The 13,600-nt window shown below is 46.8% G+C and overlaps 1 protein-coding gene across 2 annotated transcripts in view; it reads left to right on the forward strand.

Annotated features, from left to right (window-relative positions):
• Window positions 1-13,600, forward strand: part of CCSER1 (coiled-coil serine rich protein 1) — a 741,465-nt gene that overhangs the window by 96,722 nt on the left and 631,143 nt on the right. For both annotated transcript variants that reach the window (XM_066632826.1, XM_066632827.1), the window contains exon 4: window positions 10,480-10,600. In XM_066632826.1, coding sequence (XP_066488923.1) covers window positions 10,480-10,600 — 121 coding nt within the window. The remainder of the gene's footprint in view (window positions 1-10,479; window positions 10,601-13,600) is intronic.

Here is a 13,600-nt window from a genome sequence, read left to right on the forward strand (position 1 = left end):
TGATGCTTCTTTTTAGGAAAGAGCTCAGTTTGTTTTAAGCTTTACAGTTTGGGTATTAAAGTGAAAATTAAAAGTACACTATAAATTCCTTCCATTATCTGTATATGCAACACATCGGACCTTCAACAAAAATGTTGTGTTGGATTGCCAACCTGGGCACCAGCAATTGACATTTCCTTGCTCTTTTTCTAAACCAGGGTAGCTAACAACATGTTTTAAAAACAAACACTACTCTAAAATCCAAAAGACCTAAGAGCAGTATGACAGCAGTTTAAAAGCATCATACAAAACCAGAGAGAAACAGCAGCAGCAGAAATCAAGGAGGGGATTACTGAAATGAAAAGTTTTTCATCTGTCAATAGAACTGGCAAAGTAATACGAGTTTGAGAAAAATGCATTCCTGTCTTAAAACTTAAGTATAAATGCTCGTTTAAAGGGAATTTAAATACTCATTTGATTGGGAAACAAATTTTGGGGCCAGTTCTATGTATGCATTCTGTCTGCATGGCATGCTTAGCAGCTATCACAAGTGCAACACTGCTGGAGTGCAGCTTGACTGCCCGTGCAAGCAGCAAGTGGCTAGGTCTGTGCAAAGATGGACCTAGGATGTCCACGTGCAAGCAGCAAGTGGCTAGGTCTGTGCAAAGATGGACCTAGGATGTCCACCAGTGTAGCTAAAGCTGCACAGGGGGTTGAGAAGAGGTGGGGACAGTTGGAATGGGGTGAGGGTAGAATGGAGGGCAGATTGAGTAACAGAAGGGGGCAGGTTTGGTGGCAGCCATTCCTGCCGAATCCTAGCCCCCCTCCCAGACCAGATCCACCTTTGTGGGTCCCTGTGGACCTTGCACCACCCATATCACTGGCTCAGATCCGCATTGACCCATGGTAGAAGTTGGTGCTTACTTTGGGGTAAATGTTCCTTTAAACCTGCCATTTTCAAACTCTCTGGGAGTCTGAAACCCGCAGTAAGTTCTTGCAAGGGAGGGGAGGGAGGCAGTGGGGGTGGGGGGAAGGCAGTGACACGATCTCCAGGATCACGCTGCTCAGGGGGGCTGCAGGGACAGGGGTGCACCCACCAGTCCCTGCAGCAGGCCTCCCGGGGTGTGGGGAGCGCTGAGCGAGCGTCTGCAGGACTCCCTGACGTTCCAAAAGTGAAAGTGGAGCAATTGAGCTCTGCCTCCCCAAAACCGGAAGTGGAGCGCAATTGTTTCACTTTCCCTGACCTAGGGAGCCCTGCAGAGGCTTGCGCAGGGCTCCCTGCACCCCGGGAAGGCTGCTGTAGGGACTGGTGGGTGCACCCCAGTCCCTGCAGCCCCGTCACAGGTGAAAGTGGAGCGATTGCGCTCTGCTTCCGGTTTAGCGGAGGCAGGGTGCAATCGCCCCACTTTCACTTTGGAAGCATTGGGGAGCCCCATTTGCACCCTTGGGAGGCTGCAGGAGGCTGTGGTAAGTACAACCAAGCCCCTGCAGCCCCCTGAGTGGCGCTGTCCTGGGGATCGTATCACTGTCTCCTCCCTGTCTCCTGACTGCTCCCGCCCCTTAAGGCCAAAGAGGCCAGGACCCACAGGCTGGGGCGTTGTGACACCCCAGTTTGAAAACCTCTGCTTTAACTCAAGGAGGCCTCCACATGCTGAAACTCCTTTGTGAGATACAGTGGATGCTGTGTTGGCACTGCTGCATCACCGTGCAGGGAGATGGTTAGGATTGGGCTGTTTAAATATGTGCATGCTCCTTCACTGTAAAGGAAGTTTTTTTTTGTTAAATAGTATGATTGTGTTGGTTATATATTGTATGTATATAGTAGTGTATTTTTAAAAATTCCAATGGTTTGGATCCAAAAGTGCCCTTCCTTAGGCATAAGGTGGCTTCCGTTCAGTGTTCCCACTAAGGTGTGCAGCATTGTGGACATGCACCTCGTAGCCAAGCTTAACTCAGTGCAGAGCTCGGCAACCCAGAAGTTTGGCAGTGATGTCATCACATCATCACTGAACACCCAGAGACGGTGTTGCAATAAGTCATGATGCCGTGCAGCTGGTGAAGGGGTCTGCACACCAGAATGGACCACTTAGAGGGTGAGGACCCCCTAGGTGGGTTGTGAGCCAGTTTCAAGTGGGCTATACTGCACGTAGCTGTATAGGGGAGGGCTGTGTGGTTGAATATGCATTGATGAATATTCACATTTCAGGGCTTCATGCTTATTAGCGAGGAATGTAAGTAGGGCTGCACAAACAGAACTATCTGGAATCTTGCCACCATTACAAAACCCATCATTGGCTGTAGTGAAATTGCCTGGCCGCCAAGTGTCACTGTTTCCTTTTCAGAGTCAAGAACAAGAGGAAAATGCTCAGGGCACATGCTTAAGAGCTGAATGCACATAGTCGATTCTATCCTTTGAAAGTTTATAAACAGTGTGTATGATTTATAGCAATGGCTTGTGCTGCCCTAGCCAGCTTTGGCAGGGGTTTACATAGAGTGCAAATATGTGGAACATTTGCACATTGGATGTGGCATTGATGCCGAAGGATCTGCATGATTGCCTGTTTGATGAGCAACTGAACTGTGAAATCTAAACTGCAGTCACCTGCAGTGGCAGTCCGGGAGGGGGACAGGGGGCAAAAGCCTCAGGCGCTATGCCTGTGAGCCTTGTGGGGATGGCACCACCGTGCACCACCAGCTCCACCTTTACCTGCTATGCCGCTTATGCCTGCCCTCTGGAGCTATTCCACAGGCAGGCAAAGTCCCGTGCAGCATTCCTAACCACTCTAAAAGCCTTCTGAAGCCTCCAAAGCTCTCTGGTTTTCATCGGAAAACCGGAAATACCGTTTAAAATTGCTCCAGAATCCTCAGAAGAATTTCAGAGCAGTTAGGAATGCCGCATGAAGCTCCATGTGACTAGGTAAGTATCCTGGGGGGTGATGTGGGAGGGAGGTACATTGTGGTCCTTCACCCTGGGGCGGCACAGGGGCCAGGTCCGTAACTGGATATCTGTGTTACTTTGGTTTTGTTTCATTGCTCCTCCTCCACTCTTTTGAGGATGCTGCTTAATGCTTCTCTTCCCCCCTCCCCCTGTATGCAAGAGCATGGAAGCATGTCCGTGTGAACCGTCCGATTGCCTACAATCACTGCAACTATTGTGATCAAGATAGCTTGAAAAGAGATACACCATGTAAAATCTAAGCACTGCATGTCAGTGTGAATTGGCACTTTTGTCTCTTCTTCTGTAGACTGGCAATGCTGACTGGCAAATGACCCTTCTTGGAAAGCCTGAGGAAAACCACCATAGTTCATCACAGTCATAAGGCACAATTGCAGGAAGTCCTGCAGAACCGTTTCTGAACAAAATTAGGCATATTTCCCAAGGATACAGAAGGCTTGAAAATGACGTCCCTGATAGCAAGTGGCCAATATACACACACATTGTAAAAATGCATATTTTCTACTGACGTTTTAAATAGCTTCTTTGTGAAATGAATCACTTGCTTTTGTTTCGACGGTCCCAATTCTGACCTTAAATGAAATGAGCGAGTTACTTTTATTTCCTAATGGGTAAGTCATTTCATGGAATTATGACACCAACTGCGGTTTGGTTTGGTTTGGTAGAATTATCTCCATCGTTCCGGCTTGGATCTGTAATCTAGCCCGGAAACCCTTAACTCGCTTGCAAAAATGTTTTTGTTGTTGATGTTTTTTTGTGTGTAGTAATGAGCAGGTCACAAAACAAGTCACACACAGCAATGCTGCAAACATTAAACTGTGACATCTTCTGGCATAATAATAGCTTGATGAAAAGTAATCAGGGTTGACTTTCTCTTGCGCTGCCAAATCAGAGGCATGAGCACCACATAATCTCAGCACCCAGAAACCCTTTAATAATATATTGTAATGCTGAGTTCGATTACTTAATGATGTGATGTCTAGACAGCTTAATGTCAAGTTCTGATTTGGAGTCCAGTGTTGAAGTGAGGGAAACAATTTGATCTTCCCCGTCAGAGCTGCCTCCATTCATAGCCATTGCATCTGAGGAGGAGGGGACACAGGGCCCAATCCTATCCAGTTTTCCAGTGCTGGTGCAGTTGTGCCAGTGGGGTGCGTGCTGCATCCTGTGGTGGAGGGGCAGTCACTGGGGCCTTCTCATGGGAACATGGGTTCCCTTACCACAGGGTTGCATTGTGGCTACACCGGAGCTGGAAAGTTGGATAGGATTGGGCCCACAGGGAGGCCATTGACTCAGTTGGAACCAACTGTCATTTGATCCCCCCACTCAGTGACTGTTCCACTTGCTTAAAGGAACATTATGTAAGAACTGGTACCCAAAATAGTGGAGCGCCCATTCCAAATTACTCTCCCCTGATGCAGCTGCACCACTGGAGCATGTGTTGCATCCTATGGTTGGGGGGTGCAATTATGGAGGTCTCCTCAAAGTAAGGGAACATTTGTTCCCTTAGAGCTGTGGTTTTCAAACTCCCAGGGAGTTTGAAAGCTGCAGTAAGTCCTTGTGGGGGTGGGGGGAAGGCTCAGGGGGGCTGCAGGGGCTTGGGTGCACTTACACAGTCTCCTGCAGCCTCCCAGGGGTGCGGGGAGCCCTGTGTGGCTGTCTGCAGGGCTCCCTGATGCTTCAGAACTGAAAGTGCAGCAATCGCACTCCAATTCCAGTTTAGTGAAGTGGAGCGTGATCATTCCACTTTCACTTCTAAAGCATCGGGGAGCCCTGCAGACAGCCACACAGGACTCCCCACACCCCCGGGAGGCTACAGGAGGCTCTGGTAAGTGTACCCAACCCCTGCAGCCCCCCTGAGTGGCGCAATCCTGGGAATTGCGCCGCTACCACCTCCCTGCCTCCTGGCTGCTCCCACCCCTTAAGGGGAAACAGGTCAGGGCCCACAGGCTGGGGTGTCACAACGCCCCAGTCTGAAAAGCCCTGCCTTAGGCTGAGACTCCTTTTGCATTCATGATGCACTATGTGGGAACAGCCTCTCCACAATAATATTCAGCAGGGCTGTTGTGTAGATGAGAATACCTGAAAGCCGTGTGTGGGACTTTCCCACCCGGGTTGCAGCCTCTGTCTTACAGATGTGCTGATGACTGCCAAAGCCCCCAGCCTCATCACATACTGCCAACCCTAAGAAGGATAAGGTGCCAGGTAGTGCTGGAAGCTTGGCTGCTGACTCTCAGTCCAAAACAGGCAGGGGGATGGGATTTCAAGCACAAGGAAGCGATTAGAGCTGCAGTTCCTAAACTGTGGGTCATGACCCACCAGTGGTGCAAGACGCACTTGGGATCTACCCAGCTGATATGGCCGGTACCAAGACTGGCCGCACCAAGCGACTGCAACATCTTGTGCTGGGAGAGCCAGAAGGTGTCAATTCCCACCTCATCAGCATGGTGCTGGAGTGGCCTGTGAGAAGTGGTCTTTCACCTGGACGGGCAACAGGAGAGGGTGGGGCATGGGAGCAGGGAGGTGGTGAGAGGGGAGTAGAGGGTGTGGAGCCCTTTTTGAACCAGAAGGGAGACTGGAAATGGGTCACGGTGCTAGAATGTTTGGGAAGCACTGAATTAGAGAGTCAGGGGGTCAGAAGCACATGCATAGGCAAAATCAGGCAGGAGGCATGATCCAGGGTAGCACTTAGGGCCAGGGAACAGGGGCTTAGGAAATTGTCCTCAAACCAGACTAGAGTTGCTTAGGCAGAGCAGAAAGCTCTGAAGCTAGTGGTTAGTGAGCCAGACCGGGCCCTTGACAGGATAGCACTGCACCCTAGATGGCACCCTTGAAGCCTAGAACGGTTTTATCAGGCTTACAGAAAGCAGCCTTGACTGCTGGGAGACCAGGTTTGAGTTGCCCAGCACCTTATGTACAACATAGCTGTAGGGGATAGCATGGAAGATAAATGGTTTGGGTGTGTGTATGAAGGGGGCCCTGGAAAAAATTGAATTTATTTTTGTCTGGAGAGCAAGTAGAAGAATTGCTGCCTCTTATTAGTTTTCTTCTTCTTCTCATCATTCAGCTGTTACAATAGGATGAATTCTGATGCTTTTCTCCTATAAGGCAGGGCAATTTTAGATAACTTCTCTCCATTGAGCATATTTATTTTGAAGAATAAAGTAAGTTTTAAAAGGGCACAACTATGCTATTTAACTGAGAATCCTTGCATGTAACTTGGAAGAGATAAATAGAAACAAAAAATACACATTTTTAAAAAATTAGAAATCCTCAGCATTGCATATTCTCTCTCTCTCTCTCTCTCTCTCTGTGTGTGTGTGTGTGTGTGTGTGTGTGTGTGTGTGTGTGTGTGTGTGTGTGTACAGTATAATTTGTTAACATCCCTAGTAGCTGTTTCGATTGTTTTCATCTCAGAAGGGTCTGACCAATAACATTGAATTTATGAATCCTAACATTCCACTGGAGGCTTATATTTCTTGCTTGTGATGGGAATTATCTGCAGAACATACTGGTTGTTTTTTTCCCCTCAATGTAACATTTTTTAATTAAATGTGTGATTAAAACTTGGGGAATGAAGGTCATCGAAACATGCAGAGCACTACAGAAGGGAGTGCTGGAGATTACATGTATCCTTGTGTATTCATGATTGTATACAAACTATAATCATGAGAAGCTTCGATTTCCTTATTGATTTTGCCATTATGTGTACCTCACATCATTGTTCTTGATCTCATTAACTTGAAAGAATCCCAGGGCTCTTCAGATATGATATCTCCACCAATTATGGAACTCAAATGTTGATCTTCTCTATTGGGATCCTTCTTTGATTAATGCAGACCAGATCTAGCTGCATCCTTGGTGACTATTGTGAAAGAGGTGGAAAACAGAGAAAGCTTGATAGGATGTAATTCATTTGCTAGTAATGGTCCTATTAAAGTAATTACAATTTTTGTCACTGTGGCTCTGCAGTATTTAAAGAACCTGGCCTGTGGCTTAATTGCAGATTTATAGCAACTAACCCCTTTGGGGATCATTGTTGTCTGTAATCGCATTCTCAGAAGTAATGGTTCAAAGAACAGAGGTTCTGTAGCAATTGTTGTGCTGCAGAAAGACAAAAATCTGTTTCATCTGCTCCTGTGGCAAGGCTAAGTCTAAGTCAACTAAAGTTTTATATGTATCTGTGTATTTATTTTATATGTTTAGCCTGTGATGTTCAACCTACCCAGGCCTCTTGCTGTGCCTTACCATTTTTTTCAACCATTCAAATAAAAATGTTACAATTCAGTATATAGATTTAAGAACAGCAGTATATAGCCAGGTGGGACCACATGGTGGTCACCTGGACAGCCTGGAGGCAGAGAGGTGGGTGGGGGCAAGGTGAAAGGTGGGGAGGAGGCATTCTGGGTGGGGGGAGGCGGGGGAAGAGTGGGAAGAGGGCAGGGAGGAGGCGTGGTGGGGGAGGGAGTGGGGAAGGAGGGGTGGGACCAGTGGAGCTTGGCTGCACCAATTTCGGAGTCCCGCGTCAAGCCTCTTGGCTCAATAAGGAACTCTGTCACTTTGTGCCTGCTCAATAGCAGGTGCAGAATCAAGGAGCCCCATTGTGGAGCCACTTTCCTTACATGGGGAAGGGGATGAAAGTCCCCTTCTTCGAAGGAGGTGGCTGCGATTCCCCAGGGCACATTGGATGGCACTGTCACCATTTTGGCACTGCAGCAGCCCCGCGCTCCGGGCAGCTCAGGATTGAGCTGCCCCAGAGTACTTCTGTAAATGAGGCACTGCCACTGGAAAGTCCCTTCCTACGATAACCACCCACTTGGCAGTGAGGCCTCTGCTGATAAATGCCGAGGGCAGGCAGAGGGCAGGAGTGTGTGGCCAGGGGAGGCAGAGCCTCTCCTGTCCTACAAAGAAAATAGCCTCCCCTGTGATTATGTGTATGTTCCAGCCAATTTTGGAGGGGTTTCACAATCACGAGGAAAGCTGAGCTCTTGCTGCTGCTAAACTAGAGCAGTGGTAGTGAGAATTCAGCCTCTCCAGTGATTGCACAAGTGCTCAGAAACTGGGTGGAATGCATGTGCAGTGTGATTCCCTGTGATTGTGCATGCACTCCAGCCAGTTTCTGAGTGGTTGCAGTATCGAAGGGGAGGCTGAGAGCTCATCTGTTGCAGCTCTAGTATCCCCTTTATGGAGACTATAATAATAATAATATACAGTATTTATATACCGCCTTTCTTGGTCTTTATTCGAGACTTTATTCAAGGCGGTTTACATAGGCAGGCTTATTAAATCCACGCAGGGATTTTTAAAAATTGAAAGAAGGTTCTTTCTTTCAAGAACCACTACATTCAAGGTGTTACACTCCGATCTGGTTTAACATTCTGGCCTCCATCCTCCCACACTCCGAGCAGATGGAACAGCTCAGCTGCAGCTTGCCAGCTGCTTCAAGGTCGCACGGTGCCGGTGGCCTCGAACTGGCGACCTTGTGGATGTTAATCTTCAGGCAATGGAGGCTCTACCCTCTAGACCAGACCTCCTGCCCATACTATACTATACGTCACCACCATACTTCCGGGTCACCAAGCTCTGCATGCAGTTCCTCCCTAGCCTTGGATCTCACCGCATGTCACTAGCAGAGTGGTACAGAGAAGTCATTTGTTAAGGTAAAACCAAGTGCTTTGCAACTCAGGAATTCATAGACTAACTAAAAGCAAGGTCCATACAAGCCTGCAGAATAGGCAACCAGCAAGTTCTCAGTCTGTGAGGCTCTTCTTCACGGAGGCTAGAGAACCTGCTGCATTTTTTCGTGTCTCTAAGAACACAGGAACCATCAGCTTGGCACCTTCTGAAGTTCTGAAAGCACAACAGGGAACGTGAGATGAGGCATTTTTTCTGATATCCTGCTAGCCGACTGTTTAAGCAATCAAGATCAAAACCAGCACATTGAATTAAGAAACAAACTGGCAGAGAAACAAGGGTGCACTCATAACAACTATGCTACCTAAATTGCAGAGCTACAAATTTGTACATTGAAACTGAGCGTAAAAGAGACACTTGTTAAGAGGTGTTTATGATTGAAGCAAGTGCCTAGAGAAGTGTGGAATAGAATGCGGAGGCCAAAGGCTCTTGTTTGTGGGGCAAGTTACCGTGTATAAAAGCTTGAACAGATTCACAAATGTTGTTCCTCCACCAGCTTTGGCCTTGAGGAGGTTACTTGGGGAGCAAAAGTCATAGTTTAGATACAGGATGCATAAGCAGTGATTCAGTTGTGCTGGCAGAGTTACCAATTAGTGTAGGTTTTGATGGTGATATGTTGGATACCTGACTGCTGGGAACTGCATGGAGTCTACCATCTCCTTTCAGAGTTATTCAACAGCTGTCAGGGTGTAATGGCTTCTGGATGTTTTATTGTGGTAGTGTTAAGCCCTTTAGTTGCAAGTTGACCTCTTAAACTTAGGGGGAAAAAATGACTTTTTAATGATTCCTGCTTGGGGAAAAAAATGTTTTCATTTGCCAGTGCTGGTTCTTCTGAAAAATTTAAGTTACTTTGGGCTTACTGAAAAAAGCGGGGTGTACATTTCATAAGCTCAAACAAAAATAGGCAAGACTTTCTCAGGTAAGTCTCATTTGAGTCTCACACATACCTAGATTTTATGAGACACCTGCCAATGCATCTGTAATTACCATGAAAACATTGAGATTATATGATTGATGACCCAGTCCTATCCTTTGCCCCACAGATGGATTCAGTGGCACCAGAACAGCCTCCACTGCATCCTATGCGGCAAAGGAAGCTGCTGGTGGGCACCTTGGGGTAGGGGAATATTTGTTCCCATGTCCCTGGTAAACTCCAGCACGTGCATTGGGGCTACTCAGACTCCCACCAGCAAAATAGCTGGTGCAAATCTGAGCAGCCCTGTGTTGGGAAATCAGGCCTGGGAAAGGGGGATAGAATATGGTGAAGGCCTTTGCCACTGTCCCCACCCCTGTTCTGGGACTGATTCACCCCTCCCTGCTCTCCCCTTTTAACCCATTTCTGCCCTTTTAACCCATTTCTGCCTAGCCCACAGGTTTACACATTTGATCCCTGTTGCGCACATGTAACATTGGGTAAAAATGGCTTAACCCCTTTCCTGCTTCTGTTCCGCATTCCACCCACCCCTCGACCAGCCTGCGGAGACCTTCTCTGGCAGGTGCAGGCCTTTGACTGGTGCCGGCAGGCTGGTGCAGGCTTTTGCACTGGTACCAGGAGCCTCTGTGCTGCCAAAACGTGCCTTATGGCTTGTTTGCGACAGCACACATGCTCGTCCCGCTGGCAGAGGCTGACAAAGGATTGTGCTGTAAGTTGTATGATGATAAAGCTAAGGCTGCAATCCTAACCTCACTTTCCTGAGAGTAAGTCCCATTGAACACAATAGGACTTACTTCTGAGTAGACCTGGTTAGGATTGTGTTTAGAGTCGGTACAAGAGGAGACTGCATTGGATGTCATGTCTAGCAAAAAATAAAAATAGTACTCTAAAAAAAACTCTTCTTGATTTTTTGCAGTTTGCCGGGAAGATTCACACCAGTCTATAGTCTCCTGTGCTGCAGTAGTACTTACTCCCATTGAATCAGCGGTTGAAGGGAAGAAAAAGGAGCAGCCCAAAATGCCGGAAGTGACCAAACAGTGAGTGACTGTTGTTAACATTATGTTGTGTTTCTAATGCAAATTCAGCAATGAGAACAGCTCTGGCTTTCATTATTCATTTCCTGCTCTTTTCTGTGCTTTGCGTCTGCTAAAACTCTCCTTACCGCATGGGTAGGATCTTTCTGACAACTGACATATCAAATGGTTAGGCATATACTGTAGTGAGTGGCTTCTTGGCAAAAGGTCATTTGTATCCACTGTAAGTGAAGCTGGACTCTTCCGTATTTTCCGGTGAAAAGGTTCCCATTTCTGAAATCTGTTTGTTTTATGACCCACAAAATTGTGGGGCAATGAACTTCACAACTTAATATCCATGTTGGTATTTTTTCTATACTATATGATAACTTTTATGACTCATAAATTGGGTCAAACCACATGTGCTGTTAAATGTGGTATTGCTTTTCCTTCCTTATGATGGTTAACCTCTGCTCCCCCCCCCCCCCCCAAAAAAAAAAAAAATAACCACAAGGGAACTGATGAAGTTTGGGACTACAGCCCCACAAACCGTTTTTTTCTGATGAAAATCACAGTTCCTAAAACTGCAGTTTGCAATTTGCCCCAGAAGGGAAGCTGCTGCTTTTCCTCCTGGGGCAAATATTTTGGAGGGGGGTTGTTGCTAGCTCTGCTCCCCCACTCATCCATTTTTAACAAGAAAAAAAATGGTACAAAGAGGGTTTTGACAGGAAAACGGTGCTTGGGAAGAAGGAATAACCCCCCTCCTTTATGCACCAGAGTACAGCTTTTGCTTGAAACTTGTCATCTTGGATAGATATTATTCTGAGAATTAATGTTTCACAGCCTGAGCTTCAAAAATGCTTCTATTCTGTTTTAATGTTATCCCTATCTTCAGACAGGATGTTACTTGTAAAAGGCCTTGCTTCTTTTTAATGCATTTCAGGGTGGGGGAGGCAACACAACATGACCCAAGTGAAAGGACAGAATGATCTTCTTTAATCCTTCTTGCCCTCTGTGATGAGTCAAAGCCATTTCACATGTCACAGGCAAGCTTCTTATTTGTCAGCCAGTGCTTTGGTGACAGAAGTCATAGGATGTACCTATGTCATTTGACTAGTCGTAGCTCCTCCCATGCGTAGACTCCCATTCTCTATCACATGTTATGGTGGTCATGTTATTGGTAAGCCAGGAGGTAGCAGTTCCAAGTAGTTCCAGACCTGATGTAGAAAGACAAGTTTTTGCAAAGACCAAGAAGCTGACGTTAGTAATATGTGCAACCTGCTCGACCCCTCAAGGAGCCCCTATTGTGCTGTCTTTCCAGGCAGAGCACCGAATAATCCTGCCCTGTTCTTCACTGGTTAGGAACTCTGTCTTGTGAAGCCCAATGCCTCCCTTTTTGCCCATGTTTGGACATGAAAAGTTAGTCTTCAGAGGTGCTCCTAAGAAATTACAGTTGAAGTTTTCCATTAGTTATTATGAGGAAATAAGAACACAATTTTTATTCTCCTCGCCTCCACTTGATTTACCCTCCTGAAATTGGGTATCTGATAATTGGTTCTTGTAAACTGGTTCAATTAGCTATTGATCTGTCATAGAACCTCTGAAAAAAAAAATCTTTATAATATACTGGGAAAAGCTGTGGATGTTCATTAAACACTGAGTTTCAGTGTAGTTGTTAACATCTTATTTCTCCTTAGAATAAAAGGTCCTGGAGTATTTGCATCCTGGGCAATTATGTCCTGGTCAAATGCATCCCAGTCGTTGGCATCGCTGGGCATTCTCATTTGGTTGTTCTTCCATCCTGGTCATTTGCATTCCACTATAACTGGGCAACAAGCCCCATGGATATATGTCTTGAGGGCCCAATCCTATCCAATTTTCCAGTGCCAGTGGGGCATGCCCTGCATCCTGTAGTGGGAAGGTAGTCACAGAGACCTCCTCAAGGTATGGGAACATTTGTTCCCTTACTATCGGGCTGCATTGCAGCTGCACCGGTGCTGGAAAGTTGGATAGGATTGGGCCCTAAGCCTCTTAGCCCAGCCCAAACGCTAACCCTACCTTTGTGTTTTAAAAATAAAGAAGTATATCTAATATAAATATACATGTATATTTTCTAGTGGCTGTTTGCTGGTGTTTCTTCTTTTTAGATTGTGAGCTGTTTTGGGATAGGGAGACATTTAGTTATTTGATTTTCTCTGTAACCGCTTTGTGAACTTCTGTTGTTGTTGTTGAAAAGTGGTATATAAATGTTCTTAATAATAGTTACAAATGCGAACTATATAGCCTGGAACCATTGAATAGCATGGGAGCCTCTGACTAGTGCCATGCAAGCTGCTGAGTTTAACCTGGCTGGGGTCAGTTGCCATCATTCTCCTCCCCTTGCAAAGCTACTTCTGTCAGCAATCGTTCCCCCTCAATGCTTCTGATGGACAAGTGAGACAATGGGACCACCTCCATCAACAGCTCAGCTGGCACCAACAGCCCTTTGGCTCTTCCTCACCCAGAACTGGTTTAGTCAATGACCATATGACCTGGTCATTATGTAACTATTATGTAAGAATAATGGTGGCGCTTGTAGCATGCCGCTGCTTTCCCCATCCACGAAGCTCGGCAGATGCTTCATGCTCGTTTGTTGGCTGGTCCCAGCTCTGGGCGGGGCAAGCACAAGGGTAGGAGGCTGCACACCTTTTTACCGAGTATTTGGGTCCCAGCAGTGATCCTCTGCCATCCACCCTTCATTCAGTGTGAGAAAAGTTGGTCACACTTTAAAGGGGTCAGATAGGAAATTTTCTCTCACTGATTTTCTTTGGTCACTTTAGGCAGGTGGTGTGTGGGTAGAGTAGGCAGGTGCCACCTTTTTGGTGTCCGTTCTGATGCAGCAAAGTCAGGGGGTGAGCCAGTGCTGCTTGGATAATGCTTGACAGGCTTGGTGAAGCTGGCAGGCAGCCCCTTGGCTGAAGTGAGTAAAAGGTACTACTTGACTTGGCCTGTGGGCCTGCTCTGTCCAGCTGCCTTGGCTCTTGG

The sequence above is a fragment of the Tiliqua scincoides genome, chromosome 6 (genome assembly GCF_035046505.1).
Source record: "Tiliqua scincoides isolate rTilSci1 chromosome 6, rTilSci1.hap2, whole genome shotgun sequence".
Taxonomy (NCBI): Eukaryota; Metazoa; Chordata; class Lepidosauria; order Squamata; family Scincidae; genus Tiliqua; species Tiliqua scincoides.